Below are 24209 nucleotides of genomic sequence, written 5' to 3' on the forward strand. Positions count from 1 at the left end.
TAGAAGGGGGCGGGGGGGGTTAGAAAGGTGCTTTATAGCATAAGGTAAAATTGTATTATTTCGGGACTAATTCAGCTTTTTACTGTAGACTGGTGATACGGTTTGGTACAACTGGGAGTTTTAAAAGGCCAGTGCCTGCCAAGTTCTGGAATGGAAATTTACCCTTAAATAAGCTTTGCCACATGTTCAGTAGGGTTTTTGCGTTTTATTAATAGTTTATTCGGTTGGCACGAATTAGAACATGCTATTTTTCTCCCAGTTCAATTCAGCGTTTACCAGTATTTTGTATTTAAAAAAAGTTTATAATTCAAAGTCAAGGATGGAAAACGGCAGACAGAGAAGAGAAAAACACAGGTCAGCGTGTTGCAGGAAACTTGTAAAATTAGCACGAAACAATTTTTGGCATCCTCCTGCAGCCTGGCAAACAATAGCGCTGTGGACAGAGGCTTCCTGTATTCCCACAGTCGCCGGCCAGCTCCGCACCCACCTTGTGTTTCTTGCCGGCCTCCCTCTCCCCTCCCTGCTTGTCCTTCTTGTCCGGGAAGGTGAACTCCACGTCACCGTCCACAAAGGCGTAGGGGTCGTCGGGCTCGTGGTCGCCATCGCCAAAGGCTGCCGACAGGTACTGGGTTCTCCTCTGGACGTACATGTGCACCCGCTCCTCAGACACTTTCAGGGGCTTCTTGGAGGTGGCCATCAACCTGCAACACCACACACACGGTCACGACTCACCGGGAGGGCATGGGACCTCCAGCCACATGAATCTGTGCAATAAATCTTAATTTGGGGAGAACATTTTAAAGGAAGGTCTTACACTCACAATATAGGTTAATAGAGAAGTATTTTGACTAACTTTAAATAACTCCTAATTTAGAGGTTTTACTTTAAATCACTGATTTCACAGGTTAAAATAATCATGCGTTTTGTTCAAAGAAAAAACGAAAAACAAAAACAAAACCCATGAGAGCAAATCTAATCTGTAAAGGACATTCCAGACGTCTCTCAACAGCAAACCAAACATCCATCCAAAACAACAACCCACCCATCAACAAGTGAATAAATTGCATCAGATGCCCACTAAGCGTTAACTGGTTCTGAATCTGGAACTGCTTCAAGACGTCTATCCCTGGAAGTGGGGGGACACGGGGCTTTCCGATGGCAAGGGAGGCCGGCGATCGCTTTCCCTTTTAAAATTCACAGGCAAAACCACACCACCAAAGCACAGCTGGCACGGTCCATGATTCACGGTCTCCGGTCTCCAGATCAACATAAAAGTTTAGCTTCCGATTTTATAATAAAAAGGACACCAGCGGAATGAGATTCCTTTGCATAATTACAAAACACAGATGAAATACTGTACGCAGTTCACGCATTATTTAATTCAAGTTTATTCCTGAAAGGTGTGCAGACTCTTCTCATCTTAAAGCAGCACCTGAAGTGATAAAGCATTTGTGCAAAACAAAACAGAGAAAAAAAAAATCCAATAAGGGAAGATGCATCACATAGTCAACTGAGAGGAAACTGAATTTTAAAGAGGAAAGACTGCGTTGAGAGAGCTAATTCCCACTACACCACTCTCTAATGACAGTGACAAATTAGGAAGAGGATGTTTCCATTTCTCAGATATCAAAACTGGCCATAGAGGTGTCATTCATGTTGTTCCCAAATGGCAAGAGATCTTATTTTTGGTCCATTTCCCCAGGTGACAACATTGATTTCAAATCACCATTTTGCGCTGTACTAGAAACAAGCAATCAAGGTTGAACATCTCCAACCCTGGACAGTTTTCAATATTGACAGCAATGCTTCCACCTCTGGCAAGATTGGGATACGTGCGCCATAAAATGCTCATTTCTCTTCACACCACTTTCATTTATAGTTGGGTCACAACTTCGGGGAAAATACAAAGCGGTTGTGTCCAACCAGCAACATTTTGTGAAAGACGACTTTACAAAATGATCACGGAAACAGATGGTAACAGTGGTTCAGATCTCCTTAAATGATAAAAGGTTTCAGTAAAACACTATGTATATTTCCTCTATGAATGGTGCTGTGTTACAAACCCTAGAAAGCAAAAATGCCAAAAAAAAAAAAAAAAATGCAGCTTCCCAGAAACCATGTTCACTTCCATGATAACGAACGGCAGAGCCGACTCGTCACTGCGATCTACTCACAATGTACAATGCACTAGTTAGAGCTCATCTGGATACTGTGGACAGTTCTGGGCTCCACACTTCAAGAAAGATATCGCTGCTTTAGAGGCAGTTCAGAGTCCTACTGAGAGACTGAGGAACTGAACCTTTTCACCCTGGAACAGAGGAGACTACGTGGGGACTTGATTCAAGTCTTCAAAATCATGAAAGGCATCGACCACATCAAACCAGAGGAGCTTTTCCAGATCAGCAGGGACACACGCACCCGGGGACACAAATGGAAATTGGGCTTCAAGGCATTCAAGACAGAAAACAGGAGACACTTCTTCACACAGAGGCGTCACAATCTGAACAAACTCCCCAGCGATGTGGTTGAAGCTGAAAATTTGGGAACATTTTAAAATAGACTGGATAGGATCCTTGGATCACTTAGTGATTAATGGACATCAAACAAGCACGATGGGTCGAATGGCCTCCTCTCGTTTGTACATGCTTACATTCTTTGGTTTTTACTCGCAACCGTCTCGCCTGCCTTTCGCTAACCATTGCCCACCCATGGTTCCCAGCCACCAGGACGTCCGCACTCACCTCAACAGGTGATAGTGCAGGGCAGCCCTCCTATGGATTAACTCCAAATCAAAATGCCAGCCAACAGGATTACGGCACACCGGAAGAGCCATGTGTCGTCCTGAAATAACCCCATAACACGACAATAATTCCTATCAGGATAACCAGGCCCTTTCTAGGGGGCACCTCTTAATTAATACTCGGAAAGCCAGCGTATTCCAAGAAGGGATCAATTGCATTATCTGACACTGCCGTCTTCTCAGGTGTCAGAAACCAGTTCCACTACGATGCACGGCAGTGCACAGCACAGGCTGCACCGTGTGTATCGAACAAAGACCACACAGCAAGAGAACCAGAACATACCAGAGAACAAAATATACTGTATACACACACACACCACCCCTGGCAAGAGGTGGAATCAGGGAAGCAGGGCACTCACTCTGTAACCGATACAATGCCGTCCAGACCGGCCGCTGCACTGGGGTCGTCCCTCAGCTTGTCTCCGGGCAGCTGGGGCGTGGGGAAGTTGGCGTCTTTCCTCCGCGGAAGAACAAAGAACTTCCAGGGCGCGTGGGCGCTGTCGTCGTCAGGACTGACAGCGGCCCCCATGTACACAGTGGGCTCCAGTGCCTCGGGGTAGGCCGGGGGAAAGGGCTGGGCCAGGGGGTCCAGTCGGGGGTCCTCGGCGGCTTTCTGAGGCACCAGGCAGGAGGGCTCGGGGGCGGGCTGGTAGAAGTGTTGGCTGTGGGGGGTGGAGGGGTTCTTCATGGGCTCGGCTCCTTCTTCGCCCCGTTCGCAGGGGTGCGGGCTGAGCGGCGGGGGAGGGGGCGAACCGGCCATCTCTGGGGGCCCGTGGAGCTGGGGGGTCTTGGCCACAGAGACGTCCGAGGGGCGCAGGCTGGAGAAGCGGCCCGTGCCCTCCTGCCCCCTGATGCCCAGGCGCTGGGTGGCGCCATCGGGCTCCATGGCCACGTCCTCACAGACCGAAGTGCGGTGATGGAAGGGCGTGAGGGGCCGTTTCTGCTGCTTCTCCCCCTTCTCTGGCTTCTCCGCAGCCTTGTGCTTGGGGGGCGGCTGCTGGGGCTGGCCGGTGGCCTGGGGCTGTCCTGGGGTGCTGCCCGCTCTCTGCTTCAAGTTTTTATGCCTGAAACAAAAGCAGAGGAACACACGAGATATCAGGCTACATGTTAAAATTCGGCAGGTCTTCCCTTGTGCAACGCAGCGCAGAAAGTCACACGGTGCCCAATGCAGACATCTCAGAGACCATTGACAGTGTTTGAACGCCTGGTTACACAATTCCAGAGCCGTGACTCAGGTCTCCATGGGGTTCGCAGACGCTGTTTCGGTGCATATTTGAATTTGCATCGACTGGGACTCTGGTTGTTTTAATTGACTCGGGTGGATGATGTCTGTGGGCTGAGCACTACGAATACATTGTCAAAACCCCGGTGAGCAGTTCACTCACGTGTCCTGCAATTTACGCTTTGTTTGTGTGCTTAACATGAGCTTTAGGAGTTTCGTGGAATGCAAAAAGATTAGCCAGTAATTGAGCCATTCCCACCCCCAACCTGATTCCTTTCAACAAACTAGTCGATTGTTTTGTTCGTTATTGCGTTCGTCTCCCCCGTGTTCATGGCCAGGATTAACGGCAGGGGGACCCATGCTGGTCCATAACAGCCAGGTTCATTTTGTGTCATAACAGCAGCTGGTTGCTGGTCTCCGATTATGATCGAGTCGGTACAGCGTGACCTCTGTGTGCTCTGAAAACGCTCTGCGGTGTGTAAACACATGCTTGAATAGTAAACACGGATTTCTTCATCTCAAGTGTCTTCCTGGTTAGATTTGATCAGCTTCCCCCTGCCCCATAGCTATATATATAAGAATCCTCATGGTTTAAATCACAGAATATTTTAAATAAAACAAAGAAAAGAAACTACAGCATAACAGACTGAAAACGTATGTTGTCCCCCCACTTCAACCCTAGGTTCCTTAAGTGTGAAACTATGGGCTTGATCAGTCACAGCTTTTCTTTAAATCAGGGGTGTCAGACTCCAGTCCTGGGGGGCTAAAAGTGTCTGCTGGGTTTCATTCCAGTCTGGCTCTTGGCTCCTTAATTGGTTAAATTAAACGTGGTATAAATGAACTTAATATTTCTCTTCCAGACTCCAGAAATGTTCTGTGGGTTCAAAGTTGAGTCATCAACAAATTGTCAGGTATTGGCTATAAAAATAAAATATGAATGTTTTAGATAATCCTAAAAGAATAAATAATGACATTAATTGGGATCTCCTGTTAGAACAAAAACATGCAGACACTGCAGCCCCCCAGGACTAGAGAGTGACACTCCTGCTTTAAATTGTCCTTTAAAATTCCCCACATCGAGAGGGGAATTCAAATCTATGTGCACGTTAATCCATCAAGAAACAGAAAATACGAGTTTAATTTCGCTTTTTAAATGTGTAAACTCTGGGAGACGGTATCTGGTTCATTATTGCCTCTAAACTCAGAGTCGAGGCCCTCAGTCTTGGTGTGTGACCTGTGTTTACAGCTAAGCTCCCTCGATTTAGCAGGGGGAACTTTTGTCCTGATAACTACTTCAGTGGATTAGCAGACAATCAGCCGCTAAACTGCCTCTGACCAGGAGAGTGAGTAATCACCCGCCCTGAGTTTCGAGGGAAAGGAGCGCAGCAGCAGCAGGTACTCACATGTCCACAGGTTGAATCGAGTCTGTGGAGTTCACTAGACTTCTTGCACCACGATGCCTTTTCACTTTGGCACTTTCGACTGAAATCCCCCACAAAACTGACTCAAGAGCCCCCCCAGTTTCCATTTCTCCCGGCAGCAGTTTAATAAGGCTGACCCCAGTCTTTTGCCCACCCACCAACCCACCACCAAAGATACCAGATTGAACTCCCACAGCGTCACTTCACATAATTTGCATTTTCCCCTCAAAGGTGCGTCACCCGTATTGTAATTCCTCAACACCCGGGGGCTCATCTGTCATCTCCAACAGAGAAGAGCAATGGGGGGAGGGGGGGGGACGCGGAAGGAAGAATGAATGAAGCCACATGTTTTAGCTGTAGAGAGGCATAGCGGGACCAGTACGGCACCACGGAGCCCACCGACACTGCCCTACCACCGATACTCTGGAATTAAGACTGGGCAGATTCCCTTTTCAAAAGGCAAAGGCTTTAAAACTGATTTAATTCCCTTTTAACCCTGTATAAATTATCAGCTCCTAAAACGACAGATCCTGTTAAAATCTACAACTGAAAACAAATGTATATCAATAATAAAACTTAGCAGACATGGAAGAGATCAAAACATGCCAAAACATCTTGGGGAGGCCTTCGTCCAGCAGTGGATCGATACAGGCTGATGATTATGACAATTATATATACATAGTTTAGTAAAGTATAGTACCTTGAGCAGTTGCAGTTCGACCTCTGCGTTGGTTCAACAAAATCCCAGCCTGCAACTTTTTCCACCACTACTTCTTCACATGTACCATTGGTAGTAGCAGAGAATTTACGCCTATGGAAAGAAAAATACAATAAGAATAACTTCAGTCTGCTATTGGCTCATTAAACATTACCCATTTAATTAAGCAAACAAGAATCAGCCAGTACACGCAATAAACCAGCAGTCTGCTTTTAAGGAGATCTGAGGCACGAGTTCATTTTGAAATAGAGCATCAGTGCTTAAAAATTGATCGGGTGTGACAATGAGAGACGAGTGGAACAAAACAGGGCAGGTGGGGTGAGCAAGCAGGCTGATCCTGGGGGAGCCGGCGAGTAGGGAGGCGGGGGGACGGGGGGCGAGAGACGTACTTGTTCTGGGCACGGTTGATATTGCACTCCTGCCACACGCGGTCCACCACCTGGCTGGCCAACTTGCGGGGGACCTTGCCACCGTGGTGACTCGTGCTGTCCGCGCTGAAGCCGTCTGATACCGAGGAGAACTTCACCCACTTCTGGGCAGACTGAGAATCCACTGCAAGGGAGGAAAACATACACGTGAGTAAAACTGACAAAAAGCAAGAATATTTAAAGAGATCAGCCCCAGCACAAGGGACACCCCCATCTTAAGAACCAAGCCACTGGACCATGACCACATCACACCACCTAAAGCAACTGTACCTGTCTGGGCTTCCTCGGGTGAGGTGGGTGGAGTGAGGGTCACAGACGAGATCGCGGGGTCTCGTGTGGAAGCAGGCACTTGGTGGCCACCCGAATAAACAGCTGTGCAGTGGGAGGACCCCACAGGGGTCAGGGCAGGAATGTCTGACTGAGGAACCAGCACCAGGCAGGCAGGGTAGACCATTCGCACTCCGGCTGCAACAGGAGAGCAACAGTTAGCATCTCTCAACCAGGAACAGCAATGGCTGTCTTACTACTGAACATCCCCACTCTTCAGTACTGCAAGATATAGCCAGTATAGATAATCTATAGTAAGGTTTAAATTAAGTGCATATCATCACACTACCATCAAATAAATGTAACTTTTTAAAATAAAATCCTGCTGCCAAAAACATTACTTTAGAACTTTTCTCAGCTTTCCAAGGATATGTTTCACCCTCTGTTTTAGTCAGAGAGAGGAGGAGGAGAGGTGGTTTTGGACATTGAAATCCACACTAAGCCAGATGGAGAAATGATGCCACTAACTGCCGCTAAGCCACGGACCCCCAAACCCTGCGTCCCACTCTTACCAACGAGGACCTCCACTGCGGCCAGGGAGTCGTCCTCCCAGTCCATGTCGTCCGGTCGGTCCTCGGAGCTCTCCTTGGAGCTGGGGCTGATGGGGTAGAACTGCTTCCATTCCTCAATCAGCTTCTGCGTGGGGGGGTCGGACAGCTTGAACGACTGGCCCGTCAGGGTCCCATTCAACCCGAACGGGCTCAGGATCACTGAGAGGGGGGAAACAGAAAAGTGGAGTCAGCACAGATCTCAATGAGCTCATCACGGACACTGAGGCACCACCTCAGATTAACACCCCACTTTCTCTTGACCTTTAAAGTAAAGCTGTCCACTCCAGCTGTGATATACGCTGGCCTTACAGCGACCCTAATGGCCCGAGACCCACTACCAGCTCATAAAACAGGGCTGTTAGGATCACAGATGGGCCATCCACACTGGGAGGAAGATGCCACTATAAAACAACATCCTGCTTATGTAACATTTAAGGGCCTCTGCCACCGTCGGCCAATGACCTTTACATTAAACAGCCTTCCGAAACATTCACCGGGGGCCTTTACCTGATCGTGCGCCGACCTCTGCAGAAATGCAAATCACAGCCAGGGGATATCTGCTGAAAGACACTGATTTCCCCTACCACCTTATCCCTCTCTCCCTACTACTTTTCATTGGCATTTTACTAGAGATAAGCAACCAATCACTTGGACTCTATGAAGTTTAATTTATTTTTCTGCATTTGATGTCATAAGCTCTGTGAACAAACAAACCAAAGGTGTGCCTGTGAGTGGAGCAACAGTCAGTGATCGTCGTCCTGTACACAGAGTCACCCAGTGGACTGAAAATGTGTTGACCTTAAAATACAGAGACCCTAAACCAAACGGCCGCTACAGGACAGTATCTAATCTCACGCCTATCCGGTATCTACAGGGCTTCCCCTGCCTGTTCTACACAGAGCACATCACAGAAACAGCAGCCCTGGGAAGCCGGCTCTGTGCACAGGCAGCTTACACACCGAAACAACCTTCACAAATAAACAACAACGCCGCTCGCAGCAGTTTTCACTCCAGAACAAAGCATGCCTCAGCAAGATTTCCCCCAAGGAGCCCCAGCTCCAGAGGGAGGACAATCAAAAGGAAAGCTGCAGTACCTTGTGCTCGACGCAGGCAGTTCTGGACAGCTCTCTGCAGAACGAACTGGAGCCCCACCAGCCACGGCGACCACGTTCACTTGTCAGAGCCATTTGGGAGCCCAGCGTGATGGGATCACCGCATCCTATGGGATATGGTTATCCAGACTGGCTCAAAGGCCCGCCGGTGCTCCTCAGCTGCAGTGTTTGGAAGTTGACGCTATTGCTGCTCGCTTTATCCGACAAAAATAACTGGCAAAAGAGCCAACGCGCACACAACGGAATCAAGGTCAGTTCACTTCCACGGAACACGTATCATCAGTCAAAGGACACTTACAGTGTCAGACATGCGCCAATTATTATATTTTTTAATCCTCAGTTGGAACAGATTGAATCCAATAAATAACGAATGATAAATATGATAAAAATGATAAACCAACATTTTTTTTTTTTTGTAAAGGGTAAAGTAATAAGACCCGTCCAACAATCACAGTTATTACATGGTGTCGTTTAAATTTCTGAATGTGGCTACAGAATGCCAAGAGCAGATTGCATTCCTGACAGGGTGTAGTGATTCTATTAACGTCAATTAAATGCAGAATTTATTTCCATTTTGCATGTGTGTGTGAGGTTGCCTTTCAAAATGCCAGGAGGGCAAAAGATCAGAATTCAGTGCAAATATGGGGACACTGTCCCATACAGCACATCAGATATGCACCAAATCTGTGCAATGAGGCGAGTGCGTTTTCCCAGTAAAGGGCTGCACGTAGCATGACTTGCATCATGTAAGCAAGGCCGCAGATTGTCCCAACAATCAGGAGGACAATTTCTCTGGCTGGCTTTCCGAAGCAGTCTCCCCTGAGTTACAGAACCGGGCCCGCTGGGGGGGCCACTGTGCTGATCTCACTGACTCGCTGCAACAACGTTTTCACCGTGAGAGGGATATAGGGTGCTTTTGATGAGCTAAATTTAGGCTGATCTTCAAATGCAGTAAAAAAAAATTAAACCAGATTGGAGAATGCACAATCCAGAAGTGGCTGTGTGTGAGTGAAGCCACGCACGGATCCATATTCCTCTCTCCACAGGAGGGTGTTCTCGCAAAACTAGGGCGTCCAATGAAGTCGAGCACTTCACAGACTGAGACAGTAACGACTTAATGACGCTACGACGCTAATGCAATCTGGATTAATTTATTTAGCCCTAAATTCCCTTAGTGATCATTTTCAGCTGCATAGAGACATAAATCTCAGTACTTTCTTACTCGACACAAACCGCTTCCAAAAAGTCACATCTGCATTCACCACACTCTGCAAACACTGAGAATACGCACAGCTTTTCTTTTGTGTGCTTGTGCACGAGATCAATCTTTTTTCTGTTGCACATAAAGGCAGCATACATACATATTTTAAATGGGAGTTAATATATTTTATTCAAATGTGCCTCACTGGCAATGTGCTCTCATCTTAAGATGCAAAAGATTAAGCATAAATAGCCACTAAAATCCAAGACATTGCCAGCCATTTACCTCTGGTCCCCGACTCAACCCACGGCCAATACATCAATACACACGACTCACACAATAAGAAAGCGCTTAGGCAAACAATTTACATGCGGCATGATACACACACCACAATTTCATCAGATCTGCTCCCGAGCTATTTATCAGGGGCAGTCGATGCACACGATGCAGCCAAGAACACATCTGAAGTGGAATACAATCAGTGATAAGCCACAATAAAGGGTGGGAAATTGGTGCAATTTGCCTGGCAGGAAAAATACATTTTGCTAAGGAATGAGATTCGTTATGGAGCGGTTTATCTACAACTGGAAAAACAAAATAGAAATTGCTACTACAAACAGCCACACTTTAACTAGAATCCAGACTGTGAAAACAAATCAGCAGGAAACGACCCAGTGATTATTCACCCTAAATGCACACGGGGAAACAGTCAGGGGCAGTTTAAATTCAAGGGGGCAGGAAAATGATGCCACACTAATTGGTTTCTCTATATATAGAGTAAGTTCAATGGCAGTTTCCATTGGTTCGCACTTCCGGTTGACGCTTTTTAAACAACGTAGCCCATTCATAATTCGTGACAACAACTGAGACCAAAGAAACTAAAATCAATAAATATCTTTCTCTCTCTCTCTCGCACTGAAGCCTGTGGTTGTAGTCACCGCACCATAAATCACACATCATTTACAGAGACAAAGTAATTATCCGAGGGGTCTCATCACCCCGTGGAGCTCGGGGTACTGACCTTGGAAGGGGCTGTTGGACTGCTGTGCCAGGGTGAGGTGGCCCTCGCTCAGGTGGTAGATGGGCTGGTGCTGGTTGATCTCCACACTGGTGCACACATTGCTGTCACCGTGCAGGAAGAAGGTGAAGGCGCAGGACAAGTGCTCGCTGTGGGCAAACAAAGAGGGGAAAAAAAAAAAACACACAAACATCAGTCTCTGCAGTGATGTCAAATTATACACACACGCACACAATAGGTGGTGTGGGGCAACAGCTGTGAGGAAAAGGGCATTTTAATGACTCAAAGACACAGTGACCAGAGCTGGACTGTTAGCCTGGTAGAGTCAACTCATCCTCTTAAATTACAATACTCCCACTGCTCAGTCAGCCAGAGCAAGAGATGTACAGGGGAAGAGGGGAGGGAGGGGGAGAGAGAGAGAAATATATATACACATGTATTCCTTTTATTGGAAGCTCTCAGTCTTGTGTGTCTCAAAGTGACAGTCAAAAGCAGGTAAAGAATGAAAACCTGAGGGGAAAAGAAAGAAAATAAAGAAAGGAAGAGAGGGGTGTCTGGGGGGAACACTTATTTTTCTTTCTTTCTTCTACAGGTTTTATTAAAGCACCTGACAGCAGTAAACGAGATCCACTTGCAAGTCCTTTGAAAGCCACTGGTAATGCCTGTCTATTACACTTTAGCCTTATGAGGTAAGTGCACAATCTGCTGATTTCAGAATACCCACAAGGACAAAAAGCTATTCCACCAACAATACACCATTACTGGGATTGAACCGGGAAACGCTCGCAAAACCACAGTGCAATGAATATAACGGCAGTGCATGCAGGACTATTGCAGCACAGTGCAAACAACCTGCAACACGGGAAATTAACACAGAAACAACAATGTAACAAACTCAAAGGATGGGTAGCCTGATGTGAAGAGGCAGGGCCCGGTACTTTGCCTTCATCCCTTCAAGGCACAGACCTCAGGGCTGCTCATTTGGAACAGCCACCTCTCACCTTCTCAGAAAACCCACTTCCAGGGAATCCAGAGCAAGACACACTAAGCCGATGGCTGTTTAGAGGCTGATGGGTTTTAATACATCTTCATTCTCAATTCAAAAGCCACGCGTGGCGGCCAACCGCACGTGCACATGTAGATGCACCCCTACCAGGGGACAGTGCAGTGCGCACCGTGAGGCCCTGCTAAATTATTAACCGCACCACCAGGACTCTGTCAGCAGCACTGGCAAAACTGTCGCACTCCAGCTTAATTGTGATGTAAACACTGCATGCCACACATTTATAGGAACTAAGCCCCTGGCTGTGTGTGTTTTACCAATATGGAGGACTCGAAAGCTGCCGTTTTCCAAACAAACTCATCCAAACTATTTTCTTCTGCTTTTCTCGGTGTATACTGGTCAGGTTTTGAAGGCCAGCCCCGAGCCTAATGATAATACCTTAGCAAATATTCTTACCGAAGACGAAATGGCAGTCTTGGTCAACTTTACACCTTCTACACTAGACAGATTAAACCAGATGACTCACTGGAGCTGTCAATTGCAGAAAGCAAGTGTCTATACATATTTATAGGAGGAGAGTGAACACTTGATCGCAAGCCCTCACGTGTCCTTTATTCTCAGTGAAAGCTCAGAATTATAAAAGGACTCGCTTATCGAACAATCGGCGAAATAAAAGCATGTCTGACGTACAAGGAGCAAAACCTGCAGGCAGCTCCTAAACGGGACGTCAGCTCAAGAGAGACGTCACCGGCGATCATTTCAATATGTCCTGGCGAGAGTGGATTTCCACAGCCGCCTGCGAGAGCCACCGTGCCTCCGAGCAGAGTTCACATAGATGGCCGTAAGAGTGGAGCACACACGTTCACATCACAGGAATACGACACATTAGAATCTGGCAGCAACAGCCATCACAGGTGAGCAACCCCCCCCCCCCACGCACACAGGATATTTTATGGTTCGTTTTCTCTTTTCTCTTCTTCTTTCCCAGCCTATAGTTTGTTACAGACTGTAAACGTCACATTACAGGGTGAGGGTCTCTGAAAAGGATCAAAACAAAAGAGTGACTCAGACCTCGTGCACTTTGCCTCCCCCCTCCTCTTTTTAAATCTCTCCAGCTCCCACTCACAGCGCAAATACATCTCCGTGAAACACATTTGCCTGCCTGTGAACCACACAACGACTATCGCTGAAAACAAATTGTGGAATTAAAAAAACAAAACGCAAACGAAAACACTCAGTTGAAGGATCCACAAAACAAATTACTTCACCCCTCTGTGGCTTTCAGCTCTGAAAGAAATTCAAGCCTACACTAGCAGATGTGCAGAGACCTTTCTCCTCACAACGAAATGAGCACGAGTCTCAAAGCATGCCCCCTGCACAGGTGGCAAACATTCCCAAACGAACAGGAGAACACAGAGCGAGCTGTTAGGTGTCCTAGCGAGAACTACATTCCTGTCGTCGGACCTGCTTGATTCATTCATTCATAGACCCCGGTCATGTTTTAATTAACTCAAGGGAAGCCAAGGGAAAAAAAAAAAAAAGTGCTTCCACCCCCATCTCCACGGGTTGCAGAGTCTTATTAAAAACCCCACAGCTGAAAGATTAGACGAGGGGTACTTCACAGCATCATATTAAGCCGTTTAAGATTTCTTGAGAAACGGAAGAGAGCAGCAGCGCCTAGCACTGACAGAACACCCATTTGCCAAGAAATAATGCAAAAAAAAAATCTATTTTGTTTGAAGGTAAATCTACAGAGTTGGCATCAAATACTTTTCAGACAGAAGACACAGAGGTCAGCCGATCCCAACGCAGCTTTGCTAGCGAGCGCTGGTGTAGCGTCCGGTCAGCATTTCAATGGCAGATTACACAGTCTTGATCTTTTTCCACAGAGATTTTTATATTTGTATTTATTTGTATTACAATATTGTGTGTGTGTTGTAACCAAAAGCCTCCTCTGGGGTTCAGACTGAAGGCTTTTAAATCTCCGATGCTGTCCACATTAAAAACAAAAGAAACTCCGAGCTGACAGCTAGCGCTTTGATTCTGAAGAGCTCTCGCAAAGCTGGCGAACAACACCACAGTCCTAATCCCCACAGGCGGCCACAAGTGCGAGACTGCCACTGGGCCGCAAAGTGCGCTTCCGAGGGCAGGGCGCTGGGAGGCCGTGCTGCTAAAGCCCCACTTCAGGATGTAAACAAGGACTGCTCTCTGGTGGAAAGAGAAGAGGGCACTAGGAGGTCAAAGCGTCAGAGGAATGTACCAAAGAATGTAACAAAGGGGGGGGGATAAATGACTGCCAGGCTCTGTGCCCACAATGTTCTAATGATGCGTTATTCTTATTTATTTATTAATTATGTATATCATGTAACTGCTGTTTCTCTCCTCACTTGAGAGGGAGTGCCAGGCGGGTTGACTGTGGCCTCCCTGTTCCTGCTTCCTCCCTCCCCTGCCCAGTCTGTGCAGACAGTCAAACCACCCATGCAATGAAAATGCCCGCAACAAAATCATTGTTTTCCGCTCTGACAAGTCCTTGGGCCCCTGAACACTGTGCAGGAGCCCAGCTGCAGCAGCCAGCCAGCGCCCGACACGAGCTCAAGAACGAGGAGCAGAAGAAAACCAAACCGAAACAAGCCCCGAAAACCCGCCCACCTCCTCCCTCCCCTCTCCAAGCTTTTACGAGCTTCCTGCACGGAGACACTGTACACACAAACACTTCCTCCCCTGATGGGAAATGGAGAATGAATGGATCGCTGCCACCTATAGGGTTGTGCTTGACACTGCAGGCCTGCTGGAACAAAGAGAGAACATTCTTCACAGCTGACGGCAAAGTAGCGTCCAGGAAATTCACTCTCACTGCAACCGTGTGAGAGTCAGGCTGTTGCTACACTCTGAAAGGGACTGTTAAAGCCAGTAGGTAATAGGAGAAAACACTAGATTTATACTGAAAGACAAACCTACTTGCAGACGAGACTAAAACCAAAAGCGGGAGGATGTGCATCATTAATAATCCAGTATGAGATTGTGAATAATCAAAAGCACACATAGTAAACTAATACATAAATGTACCTTTAAATACAAATGCAATAAACAAATAGATTGTTAAATGCCAGCACTAGAGTTTATCGCCACAAGTTAAACATTCCTAATTCACGCACTGCTGTGAAACTTTGAACTTTAAACGCCTTCGCTTCCGGCCACAGCCTGGAGCATTCCCTGATGCAGGGTCACATTTCTGCTGACCGACGCTTTAAACAATTACCCGATTTTCCGGTCAAACAATGCTAATCTCCACCAGAGGACTTGTGCCACAACAAAGGAGTCAAAATAAACAAATCCCACTTACTGACAGGATTATTGGATTGGTTATGGAAAAGAGAAAAGTTATCATAAGCACCACCTGTACAGGAAACTGTATGTTACTCTTTAAAACCCAGGCGCAGTCAATATATACAAACCTCAACATGCAAAACCCCTTCCTGAATTTATCATTTAAGCTTTAGGTGCCATCGAGCCCATCTGTCCCTGCCCCCCTGCCAATCAAAAGTCTTTTGGGCACAGCAGGGTCTCCACCTTTAAGAGCACACAGAACCTGACCTCAGCACTGCTAAACAGAGGCTCACACACCTTTACTGTACTAAATCTGGAGCACAGGACAGCCAAATACAAACAAAAAGGTTCTCGAAAGGTTACACTGCCAAACAGAGGCATGATTCTGCACACGTCGCAGAGGGGGGGGGCGCAACAGTATGACACAAAGCCATTATTGATGCAAGCTCTGTACCTGGGGAACAGGGCAAACCAAAAATGCCAATCCTAATTTGCCTAAAATCGCCAGGTGTTTCTAGCCAATACACAGCTGCCAATGCAAATGGGGAAAGCCGCGCTCAGCCCACGCTCTCCTCTGGAGCACAGTGAACAAAAAGCAGTGCCTGGCACTGGCTGCTCACGGGTCCCCGACACGGAAACATCCGCAGCCCCCTACACCCCTCAGACTGCAACACTTCCTGTGTCCGATACCTGTGGGCCGTCGAGTATTTAAGGAGCGCCGATGTGATGGATTGTTACACAATCCGTCATATACAAGTGACCATGTTGAGAAAACTAAGCTTTTCTCGTCACTCGGTAACATTCAGGAACATCTTGGGATTTGTTGTTGCTGTTAAGAGTAATTGTAACCAAAACAGACACACAAATGTATTAAACACACTTCAGAGTGCACTTCATCAAACTCTCAGGCTATACAAAACTCTTCCAGTTCTCTGCTAAATACTTATATATGACATAAATGTATCCACCACTTCATTGGATAACTTAAAATGAGATACATGTGCTGTAATGGCAAGAGATTAATTACACAACTTAACCAATAGGTCAAGACACCCAGATTACTTTCATTTTTTTTTATTTTAGATGTCATTTTGATATTCTTCCCTCAGCCAAAACTAAATGCTTTAAAAGGTATCAAATAAAACACCAAATTCATCAGGTGAAAGTCTTGTCTCCAAAATGCAACCAGAAACCTTTTGCCTTAAATGACACCTGATTCCACAGAACAGTTAAAAATACTTAGATGAGTAGATAAACCACAAATCTTTCCAGACATCCTGTTGACACAGAAATTGGTCTTAAACAGGCAGTGCAGCCAGGAAGTCTGATCAAGTCAGGCCTATTTATCTGGCCCCCGTGTGAAGGCTCAGGTCGAGAATGAGGTCTTTCGTTCGCGCTGGTCTTGCAATGCCCATGGAGCGCGATTGAGGAGTCCGATCTCCACTCCAAACAGAGCAGGTCTGCAGTGAAGAAAGTGCTACTTTTTAATCTTACCCCCCCATAACACCACAGCCAGAATTAAATGATCCCAAATGACCTATCTAACCCAGAGCCGTCTGGAGCGAGAACTCTGGTGACAAACATTGCTTTAATTAGCTGCTCAAACAGCGAGAGGCCCAGGATTTCCCAGCGCACTTGCCAGTGAAGGGGATGCTGTCATGGTGATGTCATCTCCACGCCCCCATGGCCTCCGTGCCCCACCCACCCCTGCAAGCCTGCAGCCATGACAGGCACAGGACACTGGGCAGCCCCTAAACAGACCAGCTCTGGAACATACTGTTAAAACGGTGTAAAGACACACCCTTAACATTTGAAGCCACAATACACCACTCGCTGCACGAAAAAGCCCCTTATTCCCACAGCAACGCAAATCCCGAAATACAGCCGGCCGACTGTATAAACCCACATTCCTGAGCCGCACAGCACTCGCACTTTTGGCCCTATCAGCAAAGTCTGAACTTTTAATTCTCGCTAGGGAACGTCACCGCTACTGCAGTGCCGAGATTGAGACACTCACTGCTGCTGAAAATACAGCTGCCAGTTACCAATACAGAGACTGGCGTTTACCCTGGCTCTTTACAAAGGACAGTAATTGTTTAAGAGTTTCCCATCCCAATAAAGGTCTTGCAAACAAGCAAAAGCATAGTCTCTGAAACAAGCTTTTAGCAGCTCATTATTCATCTAATAGCCCGTTACAGCCTACTGTCTTTTTTGCAATTTTTTTCTTCTTTTTAAGATAGGGGCAGATTGCCAAACCCCTCTCCACACATTAGGTACAGATTTGTGAAATGTCTTCTGGAATATCAGTAATCAAACTGCATTGTAATTTGGTTAAATGAGGCAATCTGTATTCCTGACATTTGTGTGCTTGAACATGAGATGGATTTGCTGTTAAAATGATCAAATCAAAACAAACCAAGAGCTAGTCGAATCATGTCATCTCAGCAGTTTATATTTCCTAGAAGAACCATCAGTTTCTCGCAGTCTCAGAAACAGGGATCATCACGACACCGCCAATCTGTGAGTAAAGACCAAAGCAGCATTGCTTGCTGCCGTTGATGCCTGCAGCAGGTAGGACTGTGACAGGATGGAGACCGCCATCGTATCCTCCTCAGACAAAAAGCATCCCTGTGAAACAGCCTGCTCATTGGAGCGATGCTCAGCGCGGTGCGACGCTGCGGCGTGCCAGAGCCCCGCTGTGCGAGGGGAGAGCAGACGGGAGCGTTCCCAGACTGCTGCTCACAGCGCACCGTCAAGAGGGCTGCTGGCGCAGACAGAGCCAGTAATGAGTCCACACAGACTCTGCCAGGCCTGTCCACACTCATCAACACAACGCGTCGCATCCAGCCTCAGAAAAGCTAATCATTGACAGACGTTCCCCTAACTTAAGCAAGTGTCCCACTCCACAACTCTATGCAACTGTTTTTCACTGAAACACACTACTTGCTCTTTATGTATTGAACGTAACTCAGAAATGTTCATAATGGGGCCTATGAGAACATTTTATGTGAAGTCAAATTGAATGTAACTTAAGTAAATTGGGGAGTGTCTATCACTTTTTAAAACAATCAGTAACCAAGTAAAACAGGGGAAAACAAGAGTGCAAAGGCATCCCAAGTGCTCAGATATTGACAGCCCAGAACTTGCCTGTTAAAGCTGGCACTTTATTTTTTATTTTTAAACTACCGCAACTATTTGTGACCTTTTCCACTTAAATCAACCTCAGGGTCTGTCTATGCTTTTAATTAATTGCCTGGGTGTATGAATGGCCATACTTGACAGGGCTTAAGCATTGTGTGTCACCACCTGGAGAAAAATAATAATTTGAAATACCCGGATCATGCATGAGTGCCAGATTCTTTTAATTTGTTGTTGCCGCCAATATTATTCTACTTGATCTAGCAGTAAAACAAGTCAGCCACAATAACAAATGTAAACATAATAATTGAGGAACTCAACACTACACATACTATATGTAGAATACAGAAAACCCAGGGATGAAATCTGGATGGGTGGCATTTTTCTATGTTTGCTTTAGATTGTCTTTGTTTTTCCTTACCCCACGATCCCAGTGCAGACAAAGGCTGCACAGCTGACCACATGACACAGGTGCTGTAAACAAGGCTGGCTAATCAGTCCCTGGTAACTGGGTAGTTGGAGGCTGATGAATTAACAATGACAATTTCTTGTGGCTCTCGAGTCTCCACAGCAGCCCCCGAGGTTAAATGCAACGGACAGCCACGGCATGAAAAGAATGCCTGAACGTAATTCCGGGGGACTATTAGTGCTCCTGGGGTTGATTTTTAGTAGGTTTGTTTTGCTATCCCCTATCACTTTTATGCCGTTAAGGAAGCGCTGAAGTTTGTAATAGCTCACAGACACGGCTAGTGAGAGAGGGAGATGGAGATGGAGAAGGGAGGGAGAGAGAGAGAGAGAGAGAGAGAGAAAAGGCTGTAGCCCTGACTTTCTAATCTAAAGTGCTAAATTTATCCCCCACTGGTCTCTCTAGCAACACGATATTCCAAAGAGACTGTCACGTGAGGAGAGCCTCGCAGCTCCTGCTGTTTATCCTGCGCTGTCCTACTTACAGCCCGTGCCGATTCCTCCCAGGCTGCGGCGCACGAGCGATGTCACTCGCAGCTCTGACAGGGAGCAACAAAGGAAGCCAGGCAGCCACGGACACAGCGCGCATGCTAGCGCTCCTCCTCCGCACTTCAGTACCCCGAGGGGGGCTTCTTTTTAACGGCAGCTACCAGCACCACGGACTACAGAGAAAATACATTTTCCGGATTCCACTTAAACATTCCACGCTCGTCCCGTTCGAAGCCAGCAGTGATATTTGAATAGTGGAAATTATTTCAGTCAGGTCAAGCAGGGCAACAAACATCCCCCTGCTCCCCTGGGAAGACATCTGATGGATGGGTTTTTAATAAATCACCAAAAATATTCCACAAAAATACAGCACCGATGCGGACGTGCGCAGGTGACAAAACTTCGGACTGCAAGTTAACGTCATCAAATGAGTCGTATCCCTTTCACATACAAACACAAAAAGTGGAGTGTAAGTCTGACTTGCAGCAAATGCCCGAACTTGGGTTAGCCCCTTTATGGTCCCATTCCCACCCAACATATTTACAATGGCTTTTTCCACCGCGTGTTGTGGAGTGATCAAATACCGGCAAGAACGTATAATTCATCTTCCTTGCATCAGTCATGCACTTTATTTAAAGTGCACAGAACTAAAACTAAAAAGTCAAGGTCTGCCTTTCGGAGATTTATGCAAAAGCAGGTGGTTGGGAAAATGTAGAAATTGATAATGTCGAGCAGTGACAAGTCAGAAAACAATCAGGGCCCTTTCCTGTTTTTGCCTCCCGCCTCTTCAGGGCGAGAACCCCCCGACACAAAGTAACGCACAGATCTGCAGCCTGTTGATGGAAACTGTTGCCGATGGGATGCAGCGGCAGGCCTGCTCAGACCCACAGCTGCGTGGCATCTTGGCTGCTCCTGCCAGCAGCACCAACCAGCACAATAATCAATTCTCCCTTTACAGACGCCTACTCCAGGTGAGGATTGTCTCCAAGTGCTTTACAAAGTCACATTAACGCTGGGTGCACCATGAAAGCACAACGGCAAACAATGTGAAGCTAGCACAAGGGAGGGGGTTCTAGTTAATCAGGAATCAACCCAAAGACTTCCGAGCACAGGCAAACAGTACTAAAAGCCAGGGCAAACAAAGACAACCCCTCTGCCCTCTACAGACAGAGTAGCACAGCGAAAAAAACAGCTACAGGCGAAGTGGTGTGATAGGGCAGCTTGTCAAACAGGAACATGACTTCCCTGTATCGTCCACCGGCCTTCACTGTCTACCGGACCATTTTGTTTATGCTGTCCAACTTTGTTGATGTAAAGTTAAACTGGTATTTCACTTATTGAATGTTCAGTTGATTACAGGTCTGTGGATGACAATTTTTTTGCATTTATTTTTTCACTTCAACAATAAATGATCTTGAACCACCGTATGAAAGAGGGAACTGAAAACCCTTTCTGTTGTTCCAGTCAGCACAGGTGTTCTCTATTGGCGGTAAGGCTGGGGTTTGTGGTGCAGGAGAGAGAGCGAGAGAGAGATTGCAAACTGCCAGGCATGGTAACACTTTCAGTTTCCTTCAATGCCTCTGGCTAATTGCTCATGTGTAGTTCCAGCAAGTCTCTCTCCACCACACCCTTTTTTATAATTATTTGATAAATCAGCAACTTCTGCAACACAAGGCCTGCACATCTTGAGCTAACTAGAGAAACTCGCACTTCCCACACGAGACCTTCGAGATTCACGGCTGCCGTAACGTAAGGGAGAGAAGGAGACAAACATCGGAAATGCAATTGGAAAAATTCTAAGAGATGCTGCAGAAATGCAAGATTCAGCAACAGTGGTAATAAGCGGATGATGACTTCATCTTATACAAAAATAGCAGGATATATAGAATAACACCTTCTAAAAGTGTGCCATCAAGTAATCTGGCTACATGAACATGTTTATGTAGCGGCTGCAGGACAGAGATCAGTTACAAGACACGTCTCGAGTGCGTCTTGCTACGCTCATTAAGACCTGATCACTGAAGACATGATGTAACGCGAGGGCTGAATCAGGAATGAGGGTGCGGTGACCTTATTTGACAGCTCTACCTCAGTAGAGCCCTTTAAATATGGTGGCACATCTCTTGGAGCCAATCCACAGAAAACACAAATGACTCAACTAGGGCCCGACCAATATTATCGGCCAACATTTGCCTTTTACAGAAATATGGCTATCGGCACATATTCTACCGATAACGCACCAATAAAGATGTGCATCATGGAGGCATCCAATATTTTTGTTCATCAAGGGCTGATGCCGCAGCCGCGCCACCCTCACTCTGATTGATTATTGTAAGTCTACCTCGTTTTGGGTTTGTTGCAACCCTATCATGCAGCATGTGGATTCAAGCAGAACGGAAGAGCAGAGGATCCAGGGTGCTGAAGAGACTGCTGACTTTATGGTAAGCTGCTTACTAGTTTGTGAACTGCAATGTTGAAAAGTTAATAAAATATTGGTCATAAAATTTACTATTCCCTGTCACTAAAATAAGTCATGAAAAAATGACAGATAGCAAGGGAAATTGGAAGTTTAACCCTTTTAGTAGACGTTGTAAAAGCCCCACCTGCAAGCTATTTCCAGATGGACACTTTTCATTTTGTTCAAATTCGAACAGTATCAATTGCTGTTAGTACATAAAGTTTACGAACGAGGCCCATCTAACAGCGAGACATATTCCAAATCACCATAAAATTTGTCATCAGACTTCAGACAAAAAACAAATGTTTATGTGGTTTTACAGTATGTGTATAAAACCATTTAGTTTTTAACTATTTTAATTGTCCACTAGTAGCTAAAGTGATTCTCATACACAGCTGTGCCGAGGACATTACTGAAGCCATGGTGGGGGAGGGGGGGAAACGGAGAAACATAGGGCTTATAAACCATTAAAAATGTTTTTCTAAAACCCTCTCAACTAATAGAAAGTATTTTTGAAAGCTGTGCTGCATTTTAGTATCCATGGTTTTCGTTAGTGTTTATTCTCGTCAAAATTGAAGATTAACGTATATTATGGCTTTGCAGCACATTTCTATTGAAAGTGAATTAAACCACTTTTCAAAATTAACATGAGGAACTAAAATTAAAAATTAATTAAAATGTTTGCTGAAAACTGATGTTTGACTGGACATCACGTTTTCCACTCAAATACTGTCTTATAGATACAGTGGGGGAAAAAGTATTTGATCCCCTGCTGATTTTGTACATTTGCCCACTGACAAAGAAATGATCAGTCTATAATTTTAATGGTAGGTGTATTTTAACCGTGAGAGACAGAATAACAACAAAAAAATCCAGAAAAATGCATTTCAAAAAAGTTATACATTGATTTGCATGTTAATGAGGGAAATAAGTATTTGACCCCTTCGACTTAGTACTTGGTGGCAAAACCCTTGTTGGCAATCACAGAGGTCAGACGTTTCTTGTAGTTGGCCACCAGGTTTGCACACATCTCAGGAGGGATTTTGTCCCACTCCTCTTTGCAGATCCTCTCCAAGTCATTAAGGTTTCGAGGCTGACGTTTGGCAACTCGAACCTTCAGCTCCCTCCACAGATTTTCTATGGGATTAAGGTCTGGAGACTGGCTAGGCCACTCCAGGACCTTAATGTGCTTCTTCTTGAGCCACTCCTTTGTTGCCTTGGCTGTGTGTTTTGGGTCATTGTCATGCTGGAATACCCATCCACGACCCATTTTCAATGCCCTGGCTGAGGGAAGGAGGTTCTCAGCCAAGATTTGACAGTACATGGCCCCGTCCATCGTCCCTTTGATGCGCTGCAGTTGTCCTGTCCCCTTAGCAGAAAAACACCCCCAAAGCATAATGTTTCCACCTCCATGTTTGACGGTGGGGATGGTGTTCTTGGGGTCATTCCTCCTCCTCCAAACACGGCGAGTTGAGTTGATGCCAAAGAGATCGATTTTGGTCTCATCTGACCACAACACTTTCACCCAGTTCTCCTCTGAATCATTCAGATGTTCATTGGCAAACTTCAGACGGGCCTGTACATGCGATTTCTTGAGCAGGGGGACCTTGCGGGCGCTGCAGGATTTCAGTCCTTCACGGCGTAGTGTGTTACCAATTGTTTTTTTGGTGACTATGGTCCCAGCTGCCTTGAGATCATTAACAAGATCCTCCCATGTAGTTCTGGACTGATTCCTCACCGTTCTCATGATCACTGAAACTCCACAAGGTGAGATCTTGCATGGAGCCCCAGACCGAGGGAGACTGACAGTTATTTTGTGTTTCTTCCATTTGCGAATAATCGCACCAACTGTTGTCACCTTCTCACCAAGCTGCTTGGCGATGGTCTTGTAGCCCATTCCAGCCTTGTGTAGGTCTACAATCTTGTCCCTGACATCGTTGGACAGCTCTTTGGTCTTGGCCATGGTGGAGAGTTTGGAATCTGATTGATTGATTGCTTCTGTGGACAGCTGTCTTTTATACAGGTAACGAGCTGAGATTAGGAGCACTCCCTTTAAGAGAGTGCTCCTAATCTCAGCTCGTTACCTGTATAAAAGACTCTAGTCACAGTAAAGTCCTTGCCATTGGTCGATACCATGCGCATGTTGTACAGCTGCACATTGCATTTCAAAAGCTAGGAAAGATTATGTAAACAAACGTGGTTCTTTTCAGCTGAATCTCAGCTACGCAAAACGTTTCCCCATTAATAAATACTTAATACCCTGCTCCCAGTTCATTTTCAGAGGGTTATTATAATCGTAAGAGACTTAGGTTTTTAATTGAATAATATTTTAGGCTGGTATTTATTTATATATAAGGTCTGAAAGGAAATTATGTCAGCCAGCTAAATATAAGGGACCGAAACATTAGACTATTCGTTAACAATGGCCACTATCAACAAGTGAATCCAACATTCGACGGACCAAAGAAAAAAAAAAAAAAAAAAAAATCGATTTAGATTTTATTGTAAAGTCTGCACTCTCTATGTAGCGG

General features: G+C 46.0%; 1 protein-coding gene across 3 annotated transcripts in view; it reads right to left on the bottom strand.

Annotated features, from left to right (window-relative positions):
- The window catches only part of med13a (mediator complex subunit 13a), a 56719-nt gene that overhangs the window by 13508 nt on the left and 19002 nt on the right, over positions 1 to 24209 (bottom strand). For all 3 annotated transcript variants that reach the window (XM_066696181.1, XM_066696180.1, XM_066696179.1), the window contains exons 4-10: positions 10802 to 10947; positions 7429 to 7626; positions 6860 to 7054; positions 6551 to 6713; positions 6144 to 6254; positions 3160 to 3864; positions 488 to 701 (exon numbers count right to left, since the gene is read on the bottom strand). In XM_066696181.1, the coding sequence (XP_066552278.1) occupies positions 488 to 701; positions 3160 to 3864; positions 6144 to 6254; positions 6551 to 6713; positions 6860 to 7054; positions 7429 to 7626; positions 10802 to 10947 (1732 nt within the window). The remainder of the gene's footprint in view (positions 1 to 487; positions 702 to 3159; positions 3865 to 6143; positions 6255 to 6550; positions 6714 to 6859; positions 7055 to 7428; positions 7627 to 10801; positions 10948 to 24209) is intronic.

The sequence above is a fragment of the Amia ocellicauda genome, chromosome 22, assembly GCF_036373705.1.
Source record: "Amia ocellicauda isolate fAmiCal2 chromosome 22, fAmiCal2.hap1, whole genome shotgun sequence".
Lineage (NCBI taxonomy): Eukaryota > Metazoa > Chordata > Actinopteri > Amiiformes > Amiidae > Amia > Amia ocellicauda.